Source organism: Oncorhynchus mykiss, chromosome 3, assembly GCF_057628025.1.
Source record: "Oncorhynchus mykiss isolate SJ-2025 chromosome 3, ASM5762802v1, whole genome shotgun sequence".
NCBI lineage: Eukaryota > Metazoa > Chordata > Actinopteri > Salmoniformes > Salmonidae > Oncorhynchus > Oncorhynchus mykiss.
Window position 1 is genome coordinate 50683485 of NC_143024.1, and position 15352 is coordinate 50698836.

At 41.2% G+C, this 15352-nt stretch overlaps 1 protein-coding gene across 41 annotated transcripts in view; it reads right to left on the reverse strand.

Moving 5' to 3' along the window:
- The window catches only part of LOC110519948 (E3 ubiquitin-protein ligase MYCBP2), a 344341-nt gene that overhangs the window by 166859 nt on the left and 162130 nt on the right, over positions 1–15352 (reverse strand). For all 41 annotated transcript variants that reach the window (XR_016494672.1, XR_016494675.1, XR_016494673.1 and 38 more), the window contains 2 exons: positions 14688–14892; positions 7275–7428 (listed from right to left, as the gene is read on the reverse strand). Coding sequence is in view for 37 of the 41 variants with exons in the window: in XM_090229470.1 (XP_090085596.1) it covers positions 7275–7428; positions 14688–14892 (359 nt within the window). In the remaining 4 variants the exon portion in view is untranslated. The remainder of the gene's footprint in view (positions 1–7274; positions 7429–14687; positions 14893–15352) is intronic.

Below are 15352 nucleotides of genomic sequence, written 5' to 3' on the forward strand. Positions count from 1 at the left end.
ATTTATCAACCCATGGAGGTCTGGATTTGGAGTCACACTCAAAATTAAAGTGGAAAACCACACACTCCATCCACATGAGGTCTAGCATTGTCTTGCATTAGGAGGAACACAGGGCCAACTGCACAAGCATATGGTCTCACAAGGGATCTGAGGATCTCATCTCGGTACCTAATGGCAGTCAGGCTACCTCTGGCGAGCACATGGAGGGCTGTGCGGCCCCCCAAAGAAATGCCACCCAACTCCATGACTGACCCACCTCCAAACCGGTCATGCTGGAGGATGTTGCAGGCAGCAGAACGTTCTCCACGGCGTCTCCAGACTGTCACATGTGTGAACCTGCTTTCATCTGAAGAGCACAGGGCGCCAGTGGCAAATTTGCCAATCTTGGTGTTCTCTGGCAAATGAAAAACGTCCTGCACGGTGTTGGGCTGTAAGCACAACCCCCACTCTCATACCACCCTCATGGAGTCTGTTTCTGACTGTTTGAGCAGACACATTGCACATTTGTGGCTTGCTGGAGGTCCTTTTGCAGGGCTCTGGCAGTGCTCCTCCGGCTCCTCCTTGCACAAAGGCTGAGGTAGCGGTCCTGCTGCTGGGTTGTTGCCCTCCTACGGCCTCCTCCACGTCTCCTGATGTACTGGCCTGTCTCCTGGTAGCGCCTCCATGCTCTGGACACTACGCTGACAGACACAGCAAACCTTCTTGCCACAGCTCGCATTGAAGTGCCATCCTGGATGAGCTGCACTACCTGAGCCACTTGTGTGGGTTGTAGACTCCGTCTCATGCTACCACTAGAGTGAAAGCACCGCCAGCATTCAAAAGTGACCAAAACATCAGCCAGGAAGCATAGGAACTGAGAAGTGGTCTGTGGTCCCCAGCTGCAGAACCACTCCTTTATTGGGGGTGTCTTGCTAATTGCCTATAATTTCCACCTGTTGTCTATTCCATTTGCACAACAGCATGTGACATTTATTGTCAATCAGTGTTGCTTCCTAAGTGGACAGTTTGATTTCAAAGAGTGTGATTGACTTGGAGTTACATTGTGTTGTTTAAGTGTTCCCTTTATTTTTTTGAGCAGTGTATATAAACTCCAGTCGTATTTTATCAAAAGCCTTTTCAAAATCAGCTATGAAAACCAGGCCTGGTGTCCCCGATATTTCATAGTGTTCTATTGTTTCCAGTACTTGTCTTATATTATCTCCAATGTATCGTCCATGTAAAAAACCTGTCTGATTAGGATGAATAATATCTGACAATACTTTTTTAATTCTATGTGCCAAGCATTTTGCTAGGATTTTTGCATCACAACACTGAAGTATAAGAGGTCTCCAATTTTTTAAATGGACTGGATCTTTATATATACCACTTGGGTCCTGTTTCAGTAATAATGATATCAGACCTTATTCTGATCCGTCTGATAATCTACCATTTATATAGGAGTGGTTAAAACAAGCCAACAATGGTCCTTTGAGTATACCAAAATAAGTTTAATATACTTCCACTGGTATGCCATCCAGCCCTGGAGTTTTCCCATCCTTAAAGGCCCCAATTGCCACAAGCAGTTCCTCCTCTGTAATTTGGCCTTCACATGAGTCTTTCTGCACATATATTAATTTTACATTCTTATTAGAAAAACAAATTTATACAATTAAGTTTCAGTTAGTGGAGATGGAGGAGTCTGAAATGAAAACATATTCTTAAAGTACTTTACTTCCTCTTTCAAAATATCTATCGGTGAATCATGCGTGACTCCATTTGTAACAAGTTTTAATAAATTTCTTTTGGTAGCATTTCTATATTGAAGATTGAAAAATAATTTGGTGCATTTTTCCCCATATTCCATCCAGTTCGCTTTATTTTTATAATATATTACACTAGATCTTTCTTGAATAAGTTCCTCCATTTCTTTTTGTTTTTCCACTTAGAACTACTGAACGTAAAGCGCCAATGTAAAATGAGATTTTTTTTATATAAATATGCACTTTATCGAACAAAACATACATGTATTGTGTAACATGAAGTCCTATGAGTGTCATCTGATGAAGATAATCAAAGTTTAGTGATTAATTTTACCTCTGTGCTTTTTGTGACTCCTCTCATTGGCAGGAAAAATGGCTGTGTTTTTCTGTGAGTTGGTGGTGACCTAACAATTGTTTGTGCTGCTTTCGCTGTAAAGCATTTTTGAAATCCGACACCATGGCTGGATTAATGAGAATTCTTTAAAATGGTGTAAAATACTTGCATGCTTGAGGAATTTAAATTATGAGATTATTGTTGTTTTGAATTTGGCGCCCTGCACTTTTACTGGCTGTTGGCGAGGTGGAACGCTTACCGTCCCACATATCCCAGAGAGGTTAAAGAAGCAATAAAACTGTCCTTCTTTAGACTAGTTGAGTATTTGGAGCATCAGCATTTGTGGGTTCGATTACAGGCTCAAAATGGCTAGTAACAAAGACATTTCTTCTGAAACTCGTCAGTCTTTTCTTGTTCTGAGAAATGAAGGCTATTCCATGTGAGGAATTGCCAAGAAACTGAAAATATCGTACAATAATGTGTACTACTCCCTTCACAGAACAGCGCAAACTGGCTCTAACCAGAATAGAAAAAGTGGGAGGCCCCGTTGCACAACTGAGCAAGAGGACAAGTACATTAGTGTCAAGTTTGAGAAACAGACGCCTCACAAGTCCTCAACTGGCAGCTTCATTAAATAGCACCCGCAAAACACCAGTCTCAATGTCAAGGAAGTTTGTTCTGAAGTCTATCCTATATCTGAGAGAGATAAGAAAGAACAGGAAACATTATTTAAAAATATATATATATTTAACCCCTTATTGTTTGGAACTAAACAGTCCATATACTTCCATACATTTATTAAACTAGTACAGGAAACCTTCCGATAAGTCTTGTGCGGCCTGTGGGCATCCTAGAGCAAAACCGACATGTTCGTTCGTGAGAGTCTCGCCTTTACACAGACGGGTCATATTAGTGTGTAGCCCAAACTGTTCTGTCGCTGCAGATCGGCTGTAACAACTTCAGACGAGTCCCAAGACACATGTGGGGGGTTGTAGAGCAAAACACCATCGAGTTGGCGAGTCTCATCTTTCCATAAAGGGGTCATAATAGTTTGTAGCCCAAACCAAAGATTTTGTGAGAAGACCGAGATGATCGGGATGTCTTATATTTTGACAAACACCGCTCTAGCTGTCACCTTTCACCGCAGATGCGGAAGTGTTACATTTGGGGATGCGGTAGATTGAGACGCAACCAATGCAAACATACCTCCAGCTTAAATTGACAGATTTTTATGGGGATTATTTTACAATTATGCTCATTTTATTTCACCAGAGGGCGCAGACATCGACCTTAGGGTATCAACGTGAAGCAGAGAAGTTAAACATAAATGTATGCTTATCAACAGAGTTGCAGAGGATTTTATGATATTTTAGACGATCAAGAGGCTAAAATAAAGTGAGACAAGTAGCGCCCCACCTAGCGTAATCTGCACAAATAATGGGTATAGGCTGTCAATATTCGTGTTAATCACAGTCATAAGCAACTTCGACATTGGGAATATGGTGAATTGTGGTCAAATCCGTTTGAAATCAAATCTCTGATTTCTCAGGCCATCAGTTTCCTTGCCTGTTAGCCATGACTGTAGACAACTTAATGTCAACTGGCGCGATTGCAAACCTTTCAAACAGTCACACACAGCAGCTAATCATAAGCAAAATAACACACAGAACATCTTATATTGCTGAAAATGGGCTCTGTTGGAACTTACACAGTACCAGTCAAAAGTTTGGACACACCTACTCATTCAAGGTTTTTTTTTTTTTCTTCTTTTTTTAAAATATAGAATAGTGATGACATAAATAATATAAAACAACACATATGGAATCATGTTGTAACAAAAAAGTGTTTAGCAAATCAAAATAGAATTTATATTTCAAATTCTTAAAAGTAGCCACCATTTGCCTTGATGACAGCTTTGCACACTCTTGGCATTCTCTCAACCAGCTTCACAAGGAATGTTATCCAATAATCTTGAAGGAGTTGGCTGCTTTTCCTTCACTCTGCAGTCCAACTCATCCCAAACCAGGTCATCTGACTCCATCACTCTACTTCTTTGTCAAATAGCCGTTACACAGTCTGGAGGTGTGTTGGGTCATTGTCCTGTTGAAAAACAAATGATAGCCCCAATAAGCTCAAACCAGATGGGATGGCGTATGGATGCAGAATGCTGAGGTAGCCATGCTGGTTAAGTGTGCCTTAAATTCTAAATAAATCACTGACAGTGTCAGCAGCAAAGCACCCCCACACCATCACAACTCCTCCTTCATGCTTCACGGTGGGAACCACACATGTGGAGGTCAGCTGTACACCTATTCTGCTTCTCACAAAGACACGGCGGTTGGAACCAAAAATCTCTTCTTATTTTTGGTGTCCTTTAGTAGTGGTTTCTTTGCAGCAATTCAACCTTGAAGGCCTGATTCACACAGTCTCCTCTGAACAGTTGTTGTTGAGATGTGTCTGTTATTTGAACTCTGAAGCATTTATTTGGGAAGCAATTTCTGAGGCTAGCAACAGTAACAAACTTATCCTCTACAGCAGAGGTAACTCTGAGTCTTCCTTTCCTGTGGCGGTCCTCATGAGAGCCAGTTTCATCATAGCGCTGGATGGTTTTTGCAACTGCACTTGAAACTTTCACATTTCTTGACTGATCTTCATGTCTTAAAGTAATGATGGACTGTCGTTTCTCTTCGCTTATTTGAGCTGCCATAATATGGACTTGGTCTTGTACGAAAAAGGGCTATCTTCTGTATACTACCCCTACCATGTCACAACACAACTGATTGGCTCAAAAGCATTAACCTCTTACGGCCACTGAGGCGCTAAAGTCTCTCCTAGCCAATAGCCTGGGGAAATGCGTAGCACTAAATTCAAATAGTACTCGATAAAACTCAAACTTTAATTAAATCACACATGCAGGGTACTCAATTAAAGCTACACTCGTTGTGAATGCAGCCAACATGTCAGATTTTAAAAATGCTTTTCGGCGAAAGCATGAGAAGCTATTATCTGATAGCATGCACCCCCCGAAACACATGAACAACATGTAAACAAAAGAAACAAAAGAATTAGCGTAAACAAAATAATTAGCATAGCCGGCGCTACACAAAACGCTGAAATAAAATATAAAACATGCATTACCTTTGACGAGCTTCTTTGTTGGCACTCCAATATGTCCCATAAACATCAAAATTGGTTCTTTTTTTCGATTAAATCCGTCCATGTATACCCAAAATGTCCATTTATAAAGCCCGTCTGATCCAGAAAAAAACAGCTTTCCAAAACGTTGCGTCATAGCAAAAAAATTAAAAGTTGCCTATAAACTTTGCCAAAATACTTCAAACTACTTTTGTAATCCAACTTTAGGTATTTGTAAACGTTAATAATCGATCAAATTGATGACGGGGCGATCTGTATTCAATAGTTGCAAGTCAACAAAACATGGACGATTTTCTCTCTTTCATAACTATCCAGAGTGTACCCTCTGACAGGAAGTGCCTATTCTTCATTTCACCAAGGATTAACTTCAACCCAATTCCGAAGACTCGCGACATCGTGTGGAAGCTGTAGGAACTGTAAACTGGGCGCTATCTATTTTCTCTTGACATAGACAATACATGGAACCGGCAAAGAGATTTTTTTTTTTTTTTTCTGAACAGTTTTTCCTTGGGGTTTTGCCTGCTACACAAGTTCTGTTATAGTCACAGACATTATTTAACCAGTTTTATAAACTGCAGAGTGTTTTCTATCCACACATACTAATCATATGCATATGCTATATTCCTGGCATGAGTAGCAGGACGTTGAAATTTTGCACGCTTTTTATCAAAAAGTTGAAAAAATGCACCCTAACCTTTAAGAGGTTTTAAGGAAAGAAAGAAATTCCACAAATTAACTTTTAACAAGGCACACCTGTTAATTGAAATGCATTCCAGGTGACCTCATGAAGCTGGTTGAGAGAATGCCAAGAGTGTGCAAAGCTGTCAGGACAAGGCAAAGGGTGGCTACTTTGAATAATCTCAAATAATTGGATTTGTTTAACACTTTTTTAGAAATTACATGTGTTATTTCAAAGGTGATGTCTTCATTATTATTCTACAATGTAGAAAATAGTATAAATAAAGAAAACCCCTTGAATGAGTAGGTGTGTCCAAACTTTTGACTGGTAGTGTTTAAAATTATAAACTCTCTATCCTGTAGATTAATGTCAATCTCAAAACAATGAAAACCAAAAAACATAGGAATGTATTTTTCAGCACCTGGAACTAAATTTGCTTGCTATTGTGACTCGTATTCTTTCCATCTTTGCTATGCAATCAAAGAATGGTTGCTATGCAGGCGTCCTGCTATGCATTCTTGTCAATTGCTAGCTATTAGCCATGGACAACAAACACAATCAGTCAAACTACCTGCATTTTGGTTTGCTTTAGCGGTTTTCAATTGACATTTGTAAATATTCATAATAATGATGCTGATGCATTATTCACCTGGCTGGCTCAGTGAAGCTGCTGCCTCGTTAAGACATTCTTCACTCTCTATGTTAGGCTACAGGGGAGATTGCATTTGTAAATTGCAACTTTGTTGCAGAGGTCCGAAAGGTTTTAACAAACCCCCATGTTTGCAAACCAAACTCTAGGCTAGAACCAAGGGGTATTAATGTGTTAAATAAATGCCTTATTGCTTTTCTCCACATTTGCCGTGGCATATCAAGAACAGAGAGCTACTTGAAATAGAACAGTAAAGATTTTTTGCAAAAAGCAAAGCAAACAAACTACCTCTGATACTCCCTCCGTACCACCAGTACTCTTAACAGTGGTAGAAAAAATAACACCGTTAAAACCACTGCGGTTATGACTATGGGTTTTGAGTTTCCTGTCTGTCACATTTAAAAGGAGAGTGAGTCTGAAATGATACCATACTCCCCACATAGCATCACCAATGCTAGATTCACTCCACAGGACTGACCCAAACCATACTGATCTGACTCTGCTTTTTATTTCCCTATTGTCCTTTCCAGCATGGTTCCAACAATTATGGAGGATCTGTAACCAGTTTCTGCTCGTTAGTGTGAAAACATTAATAGTGCACCCTATTTATAGAAAACGATGTTCTATGAGACACAGCTAAACTCAGAAGAACAGGAAATAGGGAGGGATAGAGAGAAAGAGATAAAAATTGAAATAAAGAGAAAGAGAATGAGTGACCTCCAAATGACGTCGTAGACTGGGTCAAGACAGAGGCCGAAGCCCTGCAGGTCCTCCTGCTCTGAGTCATTGAAGGTGCGGCAGCTGCCATCCAGCTTGTTGATCAGCAGGCATTTAAAGGGGGGGGGCTCCGACACTGAGGTGGGGACTAAGCCTGGTACGGACACAGAGAAGAGAGGTTAATTAAAAGCACAGTGCAGTCAAAAACGTGATTTACCTGTGTTTTATATACATTATGAGGTTAGAATTAAAATTGTGAAATGATAATGCCCTTTAAGTTGTAAGAGCAGTTTGAAAAGATAGGCTGAAATTTGTGCCTGTTTTGGTGGGATGGAGTTTTTGTATGCCTGGTGACAATCAGCAGGCGGTGAATTAGTTAATAGTCCATTAAGAAAGAAGATTTAAACCTCTCTGCCAATAAGAGCCAGTTTTCCCCTCCCCACTCAGACCACTCCTAGACAGTCCTAGCTAAATCTTCGCTTGAGAAATTGCTCTTCGCTATGAAGCATTTATTGTTACTTTTTGAGCATTTTAATTGAAAACAATCACTGTAAGGTACTTAATTGTTGCCCAGAAATGATTTAATATTGAAATAACAACTGCTGCATTGGACCTTTAAAGTGGAACTGACAGCATTAGAGCTACTTTGCAGTTATGAAACAATCATATATATCAGTCAAAAAGATAAAATTCCCAGTTGATGCTACAAAACCAACTTCATAAGAGGTTTCTCATTGACGAGGCTGTAGAGGAGCAAGTTGAAAGTATCAAGTTCCTTGGTGTCCACATCACCAAACTAACATGGTTCAAGCACACCAAGACAGTCGTGAAGAGGACACAGCAAAACCTATTCCCCCTCAGGAGACAAAAGATTTGGCATGGGTCCTCAGATAAAAATATTTTACAGCTGCACCTTCGAGAGCATCCTGACGGGTTGCATCACTGCCTGGTATGGCAAATGCCCGGCCTATGACCGCAAGGCACTACAGAGGGTAGTGCGTGCAGCCCAGTACATCACCGTGGCCAAGGTTCCTGCCATCCAGGACCTCTATACCAGGTGTCAGAGGAAGGCCCTAAAAATTGTCAGACTCCAGCCACCCTAGACATAGACTGTTGTCTTTGCTACCACACGGCAAGCGGTACCGGAGCGCCAAGTCTAGGTCCAAAAGGTTTCTAAACAGCTTCTACCCCAAAGCCATAAGACTCCTGAACAGCTAATCAAATGGCAAAACAGACTATTTGCATTGCCTCAACCCCACCCTCTTCTACGAGGGGCCAGAAGTATACAGAATGGTGGCGTCTGCGTAGAGGTGTACCAGATAATCACCAGCAGCAAGAGCAACAACATTGATGTATACAGAGAAGAGAGTCAGCCCGAGGGTTGAACACTGTGGCACCCCCATAGAGACTGCCAGAGGTCCGGACAACAGGCCCTCCGATTTGACACACTGAACTCTATCTGAGAAATAATTAGTGAACCAGGCGAGGCAATCATTTGTGAAACCAAGGCTGTCGAGCTTGCCAATAAGAATGTGGTGATTGACAGAGTCGAAAGCCTTGGCCAGGCCGATGAATACGGCTGCACAGTAATGTCTCTAATCGATGGAGGTTATGATGTTGTTTAGTACCTTGAGTGTTGCTGAGGTGCACCCATGACCAGCTCTGAAACCAGACTGCATAGCGGAGAAGGTACAGTGGGATTCGAAATGGTCGGTAATCTGTTTGTTAACTTGGCTTTCGAAGACCTTAGAAAGATAGATATAGCTCTGTAGCAGTTTGGGGCTAGAGTGTCACACCCTTTGAAGAGGGGGATGACCGCGGCAGCTTTCCAATCTTTGGCGATCTCAGATGATACGAAAGAGAGGTTGAACAGGCTAGTAATAGGGGTTGCAACAATTTCGGCAGATAATTTTAGAAACAGAGGGTCCAGATTGTCTTGCCCGGCTGATTTGTAGGGTTCCAGATTTTGCAGCTCTTTCAGAACATCGGCTATCTTGATTTGGGTAAAGGAGAAATGGTGGGGGCATTGGTGGGTTGCTGTGGAGGGTGCCGGGCAGTTGACCGGGGTATGCTTATTGAATTTCTCAATTATAATGGATTTAGATAGTGACAGTGTTTCCTAGCCTCAGAATAGTGGGCAGCTGGGAGAGCTGGGAGGAGGTGGTCTTATTCTCCATCCAACTGGTTAAAGAATACCCAGGCATCATCTACTGACGGGGTGAGGTCAATGTCATTCCAGGATACCTGGGCCAGGTCAAATAGAAAGGCCTGCTCGCAGAAGTGTTTCAGGGAGCGTTTGACAGTGATGAGCGGTGGTCGTTTGGTCGCAGACCCATTACGGATGCAGGCAATGAGGCAGTGATCGCTGAGATCTTGATTGAAAACAGCAGAGGTGTATTTGGAGGGCGAGTTAGTTAGGATGACATGTAAGAGGGTGCCCGGGTTTACGGATTTGGAGTTGTACCTGGTAGGTTCATTGATAATTTGTGTGAGATTGAGGGCATCAAGCTTGGATTGTAGGATGGCCGGGGTGTTAAGCCTGTCCCAGTTTAGGTCACCTAGTAGCACGAGCTCAGAAGATAGATGGGGAGCAATCAATTCACATATGGTATCGAGGGCACAGCTGGGGCAGGAGGAGGTCTATAGCAAGCGGCAACAGTGAGAGACTTGTTTTTGGAAAGGTGAATTTTTAGAAGTAGAAGCTTGAATTGTTTGGTTACAGACTTGGATAGTAATACAGAACTCTGCAGGCTATCTTTGCAGTAGATTGCAACACCGCCCCCTTCAGCAATTCCATCTTGGCGGAAAATGTTATAGTTAGCATTGGAGATTTCAGGGTTTTTGGTGGTTTTCAACAACATTCCTAATTCAACTTTAGGTATTTTGAAATTTAAGACGGAATAAACCGTGTTCAATAGCGGATAAAATGAAAGTGGAGCGAGGGCCATGTCGCGCGCCCCAAACACAACAGTACACTAGACTCGACACTTAGTCTGAACAGCCATACTTCATAATTACTCAGAAGAAAAACAACCAATTTCTAAAGACTGTTGAAATCTTGTGGAAGCCCTAGGAACTGCAACCAGATGCCTCAGAAATATAGATTCCCATAGAAAAACAAATGAAAACAGTGAATTAAAAAAAAAAAATCCTGAATGGTCTGTCTTCGGGGTTTTGCCTGCCAAATAAGTTACGTTATACTTACAGACATCATTTTAAGTTTTAGAAACTTTCGAGTGTTATCTATTCAAAACTAACAATTATATTAATATCCTAGCTTCTGGGCCTGAGTAGCAGGCAGTTTACTTTGGGCACGATTTTCATCCGGAGGTGAAAATACTGCCCTCTATCCCAAACAGGTTAACAAACTATAGTTTTGGCAAGTTGGTTAGGAGATGAACTTTGTGCATGACAAGTCATTTTTCAAAAAATTGTTTGCAGACAGACATTATTTCACTGTATCACAATTCCAATGGGTCAGAAGTTTACATACACCAAGTTGACTGTGCCTTTAAACAGCATGGAAAATCCCAGAAATTTATGTCATGGCTTTAGAAGCTTCTGATAGGCTAATTGACATAATTTGAGTCAATCGGAGGTGTTCCTGTGGATGGATTTCAAGGCCTACCTTCAAACTCAGTGCCTCTGCTTGACATCAAGGGAAAATAAAAAGCAATCAGTCAAGACCTAAGAAAAGACATTGTAGACCTCCACAAGTCTGGTTCATCCTTCGGAGCAATTTCCAAACGCCTGAAGGTTCCACTTTCATCTGTACAAAACAATAGTACCCAAGTATAAAAACCATGGGACCACGCAGCCGTCATACCGCTAAGGAAGGAGACACGTTCTGTCTCCTAGAGATGAACGTACTTTGGTGTGAAAAGTGCAAATCCCAGAACAACAGCAAATGACCTTGTGAAGATGCTGGAGGAAACAGGTACAAAAGTATCTATATCCACAGTAAAACAAGTCCTATATCGACATAACCTGAAAGGCCGCTCAGCAAGGAAGAAGCCACTGCTCCAAAACCGCCATAAAAAAGCTAGACTACAGTTTAAGTGTGTGCGAGCAAGGAGGCCTACAAACCTGACTCAGTTACACCAGCTCTGTCAGGAGGAATGGGCCAAAATTCACCCAACTTATTGTGGGAAGCTTGTGGAAGGCTACCCGTAACGTTTGACCCAAGTTAAACAATTTCAAGGCAATGCTACCAAATACTAATTGAGTGTATGTAAACTTCTGACCCACTGGGATGTAATGAAAGAAATAAAAGCTGAAATAAATCACTCTCTTTACTATTATTCTGACATTTCACATTCTAAAAATAAAGTGGTGATCCTAACTGACCTAAGACAGGGAATCTTTGTGAAAAATTGAGGTTAAATGTATTTGGCTGAGGTAAAACGTCTGACTTCAACTGTACATATTACCTCAACACCGGTGCCCCCCACACAATAACACATAGACTCTGTACCGGTACCTCCTGTATATAGCCCCACTATTGTTATTATCTCTTACTTTTTGGGGGGGGTTTCTTAAAACTGCATTGTTGGTTAAGAGCTTATAAGTAAGATTTCATTGTAAGGTCTGTTGTATTCGGCGCATGTGACAAATACAATTTGATCTGATTTTTAAAAATAAGTTCTATTTGACTCAACATTCCATGCCGTACACCAAGGCATTGTTGGCAGAATAGATGAATGCAGTTCACTGCATGATTAATATAATTCACCAATACATTTCTTGGTAGTCCCTGGTAAATTGTTTGAAGCCTTCATTCGGGATGCACTGTTTCAGTTTCAATATTTTAGACAAAATGGCAAATGTTCGTAAGGCTGGGAATGTCAATAAAATCAAACTAGCGAGAGCAATGATAACAATTCATTCATAACGTGGCTAATAAGCTAGTGTATCTATACTGAAAACAAATGCAACATGCAAACACTTTAACGATTTACAATTCATATAGGCAAATCCATCAATGGGTTAAATGAATTAGCCCCTAATCTATGGATTTCAAATGACTGGGCAGGGGGCACAGCCATGGGTGGGCCTGGGAGGGCATAAGCCCACCCACTTGGGAGCCAGACCCAGCCAATCAGAATGAGTTTCTCTCTGCAAAAGGGCTTTAAAACAAAGAAATACTCCTCAGTTTCATCAGCTGTCCGGGTGGCTGGTCTTAGTATATCCTGCAGGGTGGAGTGGTTACACATGGTCTGAGGTTGTGAGGCTGGTTGGACGTACTGCCAAATTCTCTAAAACAAAGTTGGTGGCGGCTTATGGTAGAGAAATTAACACTCAATTCTCTGGCAACAGCTTTGGTGGACAACCCTGCAGTCAGCATGCCAAGTGCACACTCCCTCAAAATTTGGGACATCTGTGGCTCTGTGTGTGTTGTGTGACAAAAATGAGTGACCTCTTATTGTCTCCAGCACAAGGTGCACCTGTGTAATGATCATGCTGTTTAATCAGCTTCAGGTAAATGGATTATCTTGACAAAGGAGAAATACTCTGGGATCTTTTATTTAAGCTCATGAAACATGGGACCAACACTTTACAAGCTAAAAGCACGGAGCCTAACGTTAGTTAGCTATTAGGAGGATGTCATGTAATGTCATTGGAGGAGTGGGTGAGTGACTGACTTTATCCCGTCATATCGTTTTCAGTGGCATTACACAGCTAGAGACACAGGTGTCATTTATTTAGACTGTTATCCAGTTAGCATATCTCTTGCGTTTGCAAATTCAATCTGGCTATCTACTCCGATTTCAGAGCACTCTCATCTGAGTGTGGCAGAGCGCAGAATAACTGATGAATTTACAAACGCGTAACACCCATTAGATGACAGGTGTCAGTAAACGTAGGCAAAAAAAGTAATCGTCACAAACGATGTAGATAACATGTAACCAGCTCTGCTACAGCGAGCAAAATGGTCAGAGTGAGGTGTTCTCTCATGTGTGTCTGAAAGAGGGCTCCCGAGTGGCACAGCGGTCTAAGGCACTGCATCTCAGTGCTAGAGCTGTCACTACAGACCATGATTAAATTCCAGGCTGTATCACAACCGGCTGTGATTGGGAGTCCCATAGGCTGAGTTTGGCCCGGGGTAGGCCGCCATGTAAATAAGAATTTGTTCTAAACTGATTTTCCAAGTTTAATAAAGGTTAAAAAAAAAATACATTTTAAAAAAGTAGCTGGCTAGCAAGCTAGACAACTTTAGCCAGTTAGCTTGGGTGCTTGGTTGGGACAAGAATGAATGCATTGGCAGGCAAGCTGCAGAAGGATGAGTAGGCTACAATTTCCCATGGTTTATCTGTGCACTTTTGACAGTCAACTAGCTGAATAAGTTGAGTTCATATCAAATGTTCCTTCATTATATTTTAGGTAATCTTGCTCTGGCTAGCATTAGTTGTTGATCTTGTTGTTGTGCGTAACTGAGGGAGAGAGAGCCTTCCTTCATGGTTGTTTGATCAATTGGACTGCAAAGTTCCCAGATGTAAGAGGACTCCCGTGGTATTTACATATTTGCAGAAATCCATTCCGGTGTATTTTGTGGCTTTTGGCGAATGCGTTCTAATGACCTAAAGTCACACTGTTAATACTGCCTGAAAACACACAGTCCAGTTCAAAGTGAATTACGGAAGTCCTTTGTGGAAAATGGCTTGTTTGCATAAAGGCCTACTGTAGCTCTGATTGACTAAGGCGCACCTGTCTGAGTAGACTCCGGTCTTGTGTGAGACATACGTTTTTATTAGGTTTTAATTACTGCAGTGTCTATTAATTGTCCTAACGCATGGCCCCTTTCCTTCTCTATTGCTATAGAACTTCACAAATACCTAAGTATAAGTAATTCCCAAACACTAAGAATTTATGAAAATGTAAAAATGAACATGTCTAAGTGCTCGCTTGTCAAAAGTGTAATATTCTTCCTATATATGAACAGATTTTAATAAGATTTAATGTTGCTAAAATGCTGTCAGTTCCACTTTAAAGGCTAATGCGGTTTTTTGTTGAGATACATTTTTAAGAAAGGATAGCTAAAATGGCATATGAGATAGTTCATTGTTTAATCTAAATACTATATATTTTGTGTAATATATTCACACAAAATAAGATATTTCTACATAAAGACATTTGAGTAAAGAACCAATCCTAACTTGAATGTGAATCACACATTTATGTCAATGGGAGTTTTGCTTGAAAGTTTGAGATGCGCTCAGGGCCTATATTCACAAAGTGTCTCCGAGTAACAGTGCTATTCTAGGATCAGGTCCCCCCCGTCCATGTAATCTTCTAATTAAGATCTAGAAGGCCAAACTTCTAGATCAGCATTACTAATTTGAGACACTTTTTGAATACAAGTCCTGATCTCAGGTTCAGGTTATGACCTGAGTGAGCAGAGGGTGTGCTACTTACCAATGATGTGTTTGCTGGCAAAGATCTCGGAGGTAGCAAGGACGTGCGAGTTGATTAGGGCCTCGTCGATCCTCAGGAAGGTCTGGTCCCCACTGGCCCCGATCCAGGTGGCCTTGCGGCCATACTTGGCGCCAATGTTGGGCATGGGGGAAGGCTTGGCGTTCCAGTAGGGCATATCCAGGATTGGCCGACCCAGCTGCCCTTTCTGTGGAGAGGTGTATAACATTTTAGAAATTACACTTCAGTCATTTAGTCGTGTCAGTCATCTCATATAGAATGATTTAGAAATCACTGCATTCAACAATAGGTAAAACAACCAGGATCAGACAAGACAAAGAAGAGAAGTTAGTATCCCCATTCTGTGGTCACAATATTAATCTATATGTATTCAATAAGAATGTGTATGGACTTCAGTAAATAATAGATTTAGACAATATGGTATTGGTATGGCATTGCGTTTTAACGTAACATTGCACTCTGAGGAAAAACAAAGATGTGACCATTACAACAAGGTCAATAAGGAAAATTAATGATTATGGTTGGGGTTAGATACAATTAAATGGTTTTAGTTCATCAAGAAAAAAAGTGACAAAAATCACATTGTGTAAAAAAAGACATCTAAACTCGAAACAGTAGGGGCATAGACCAGAACAGCTGCGTGGCGT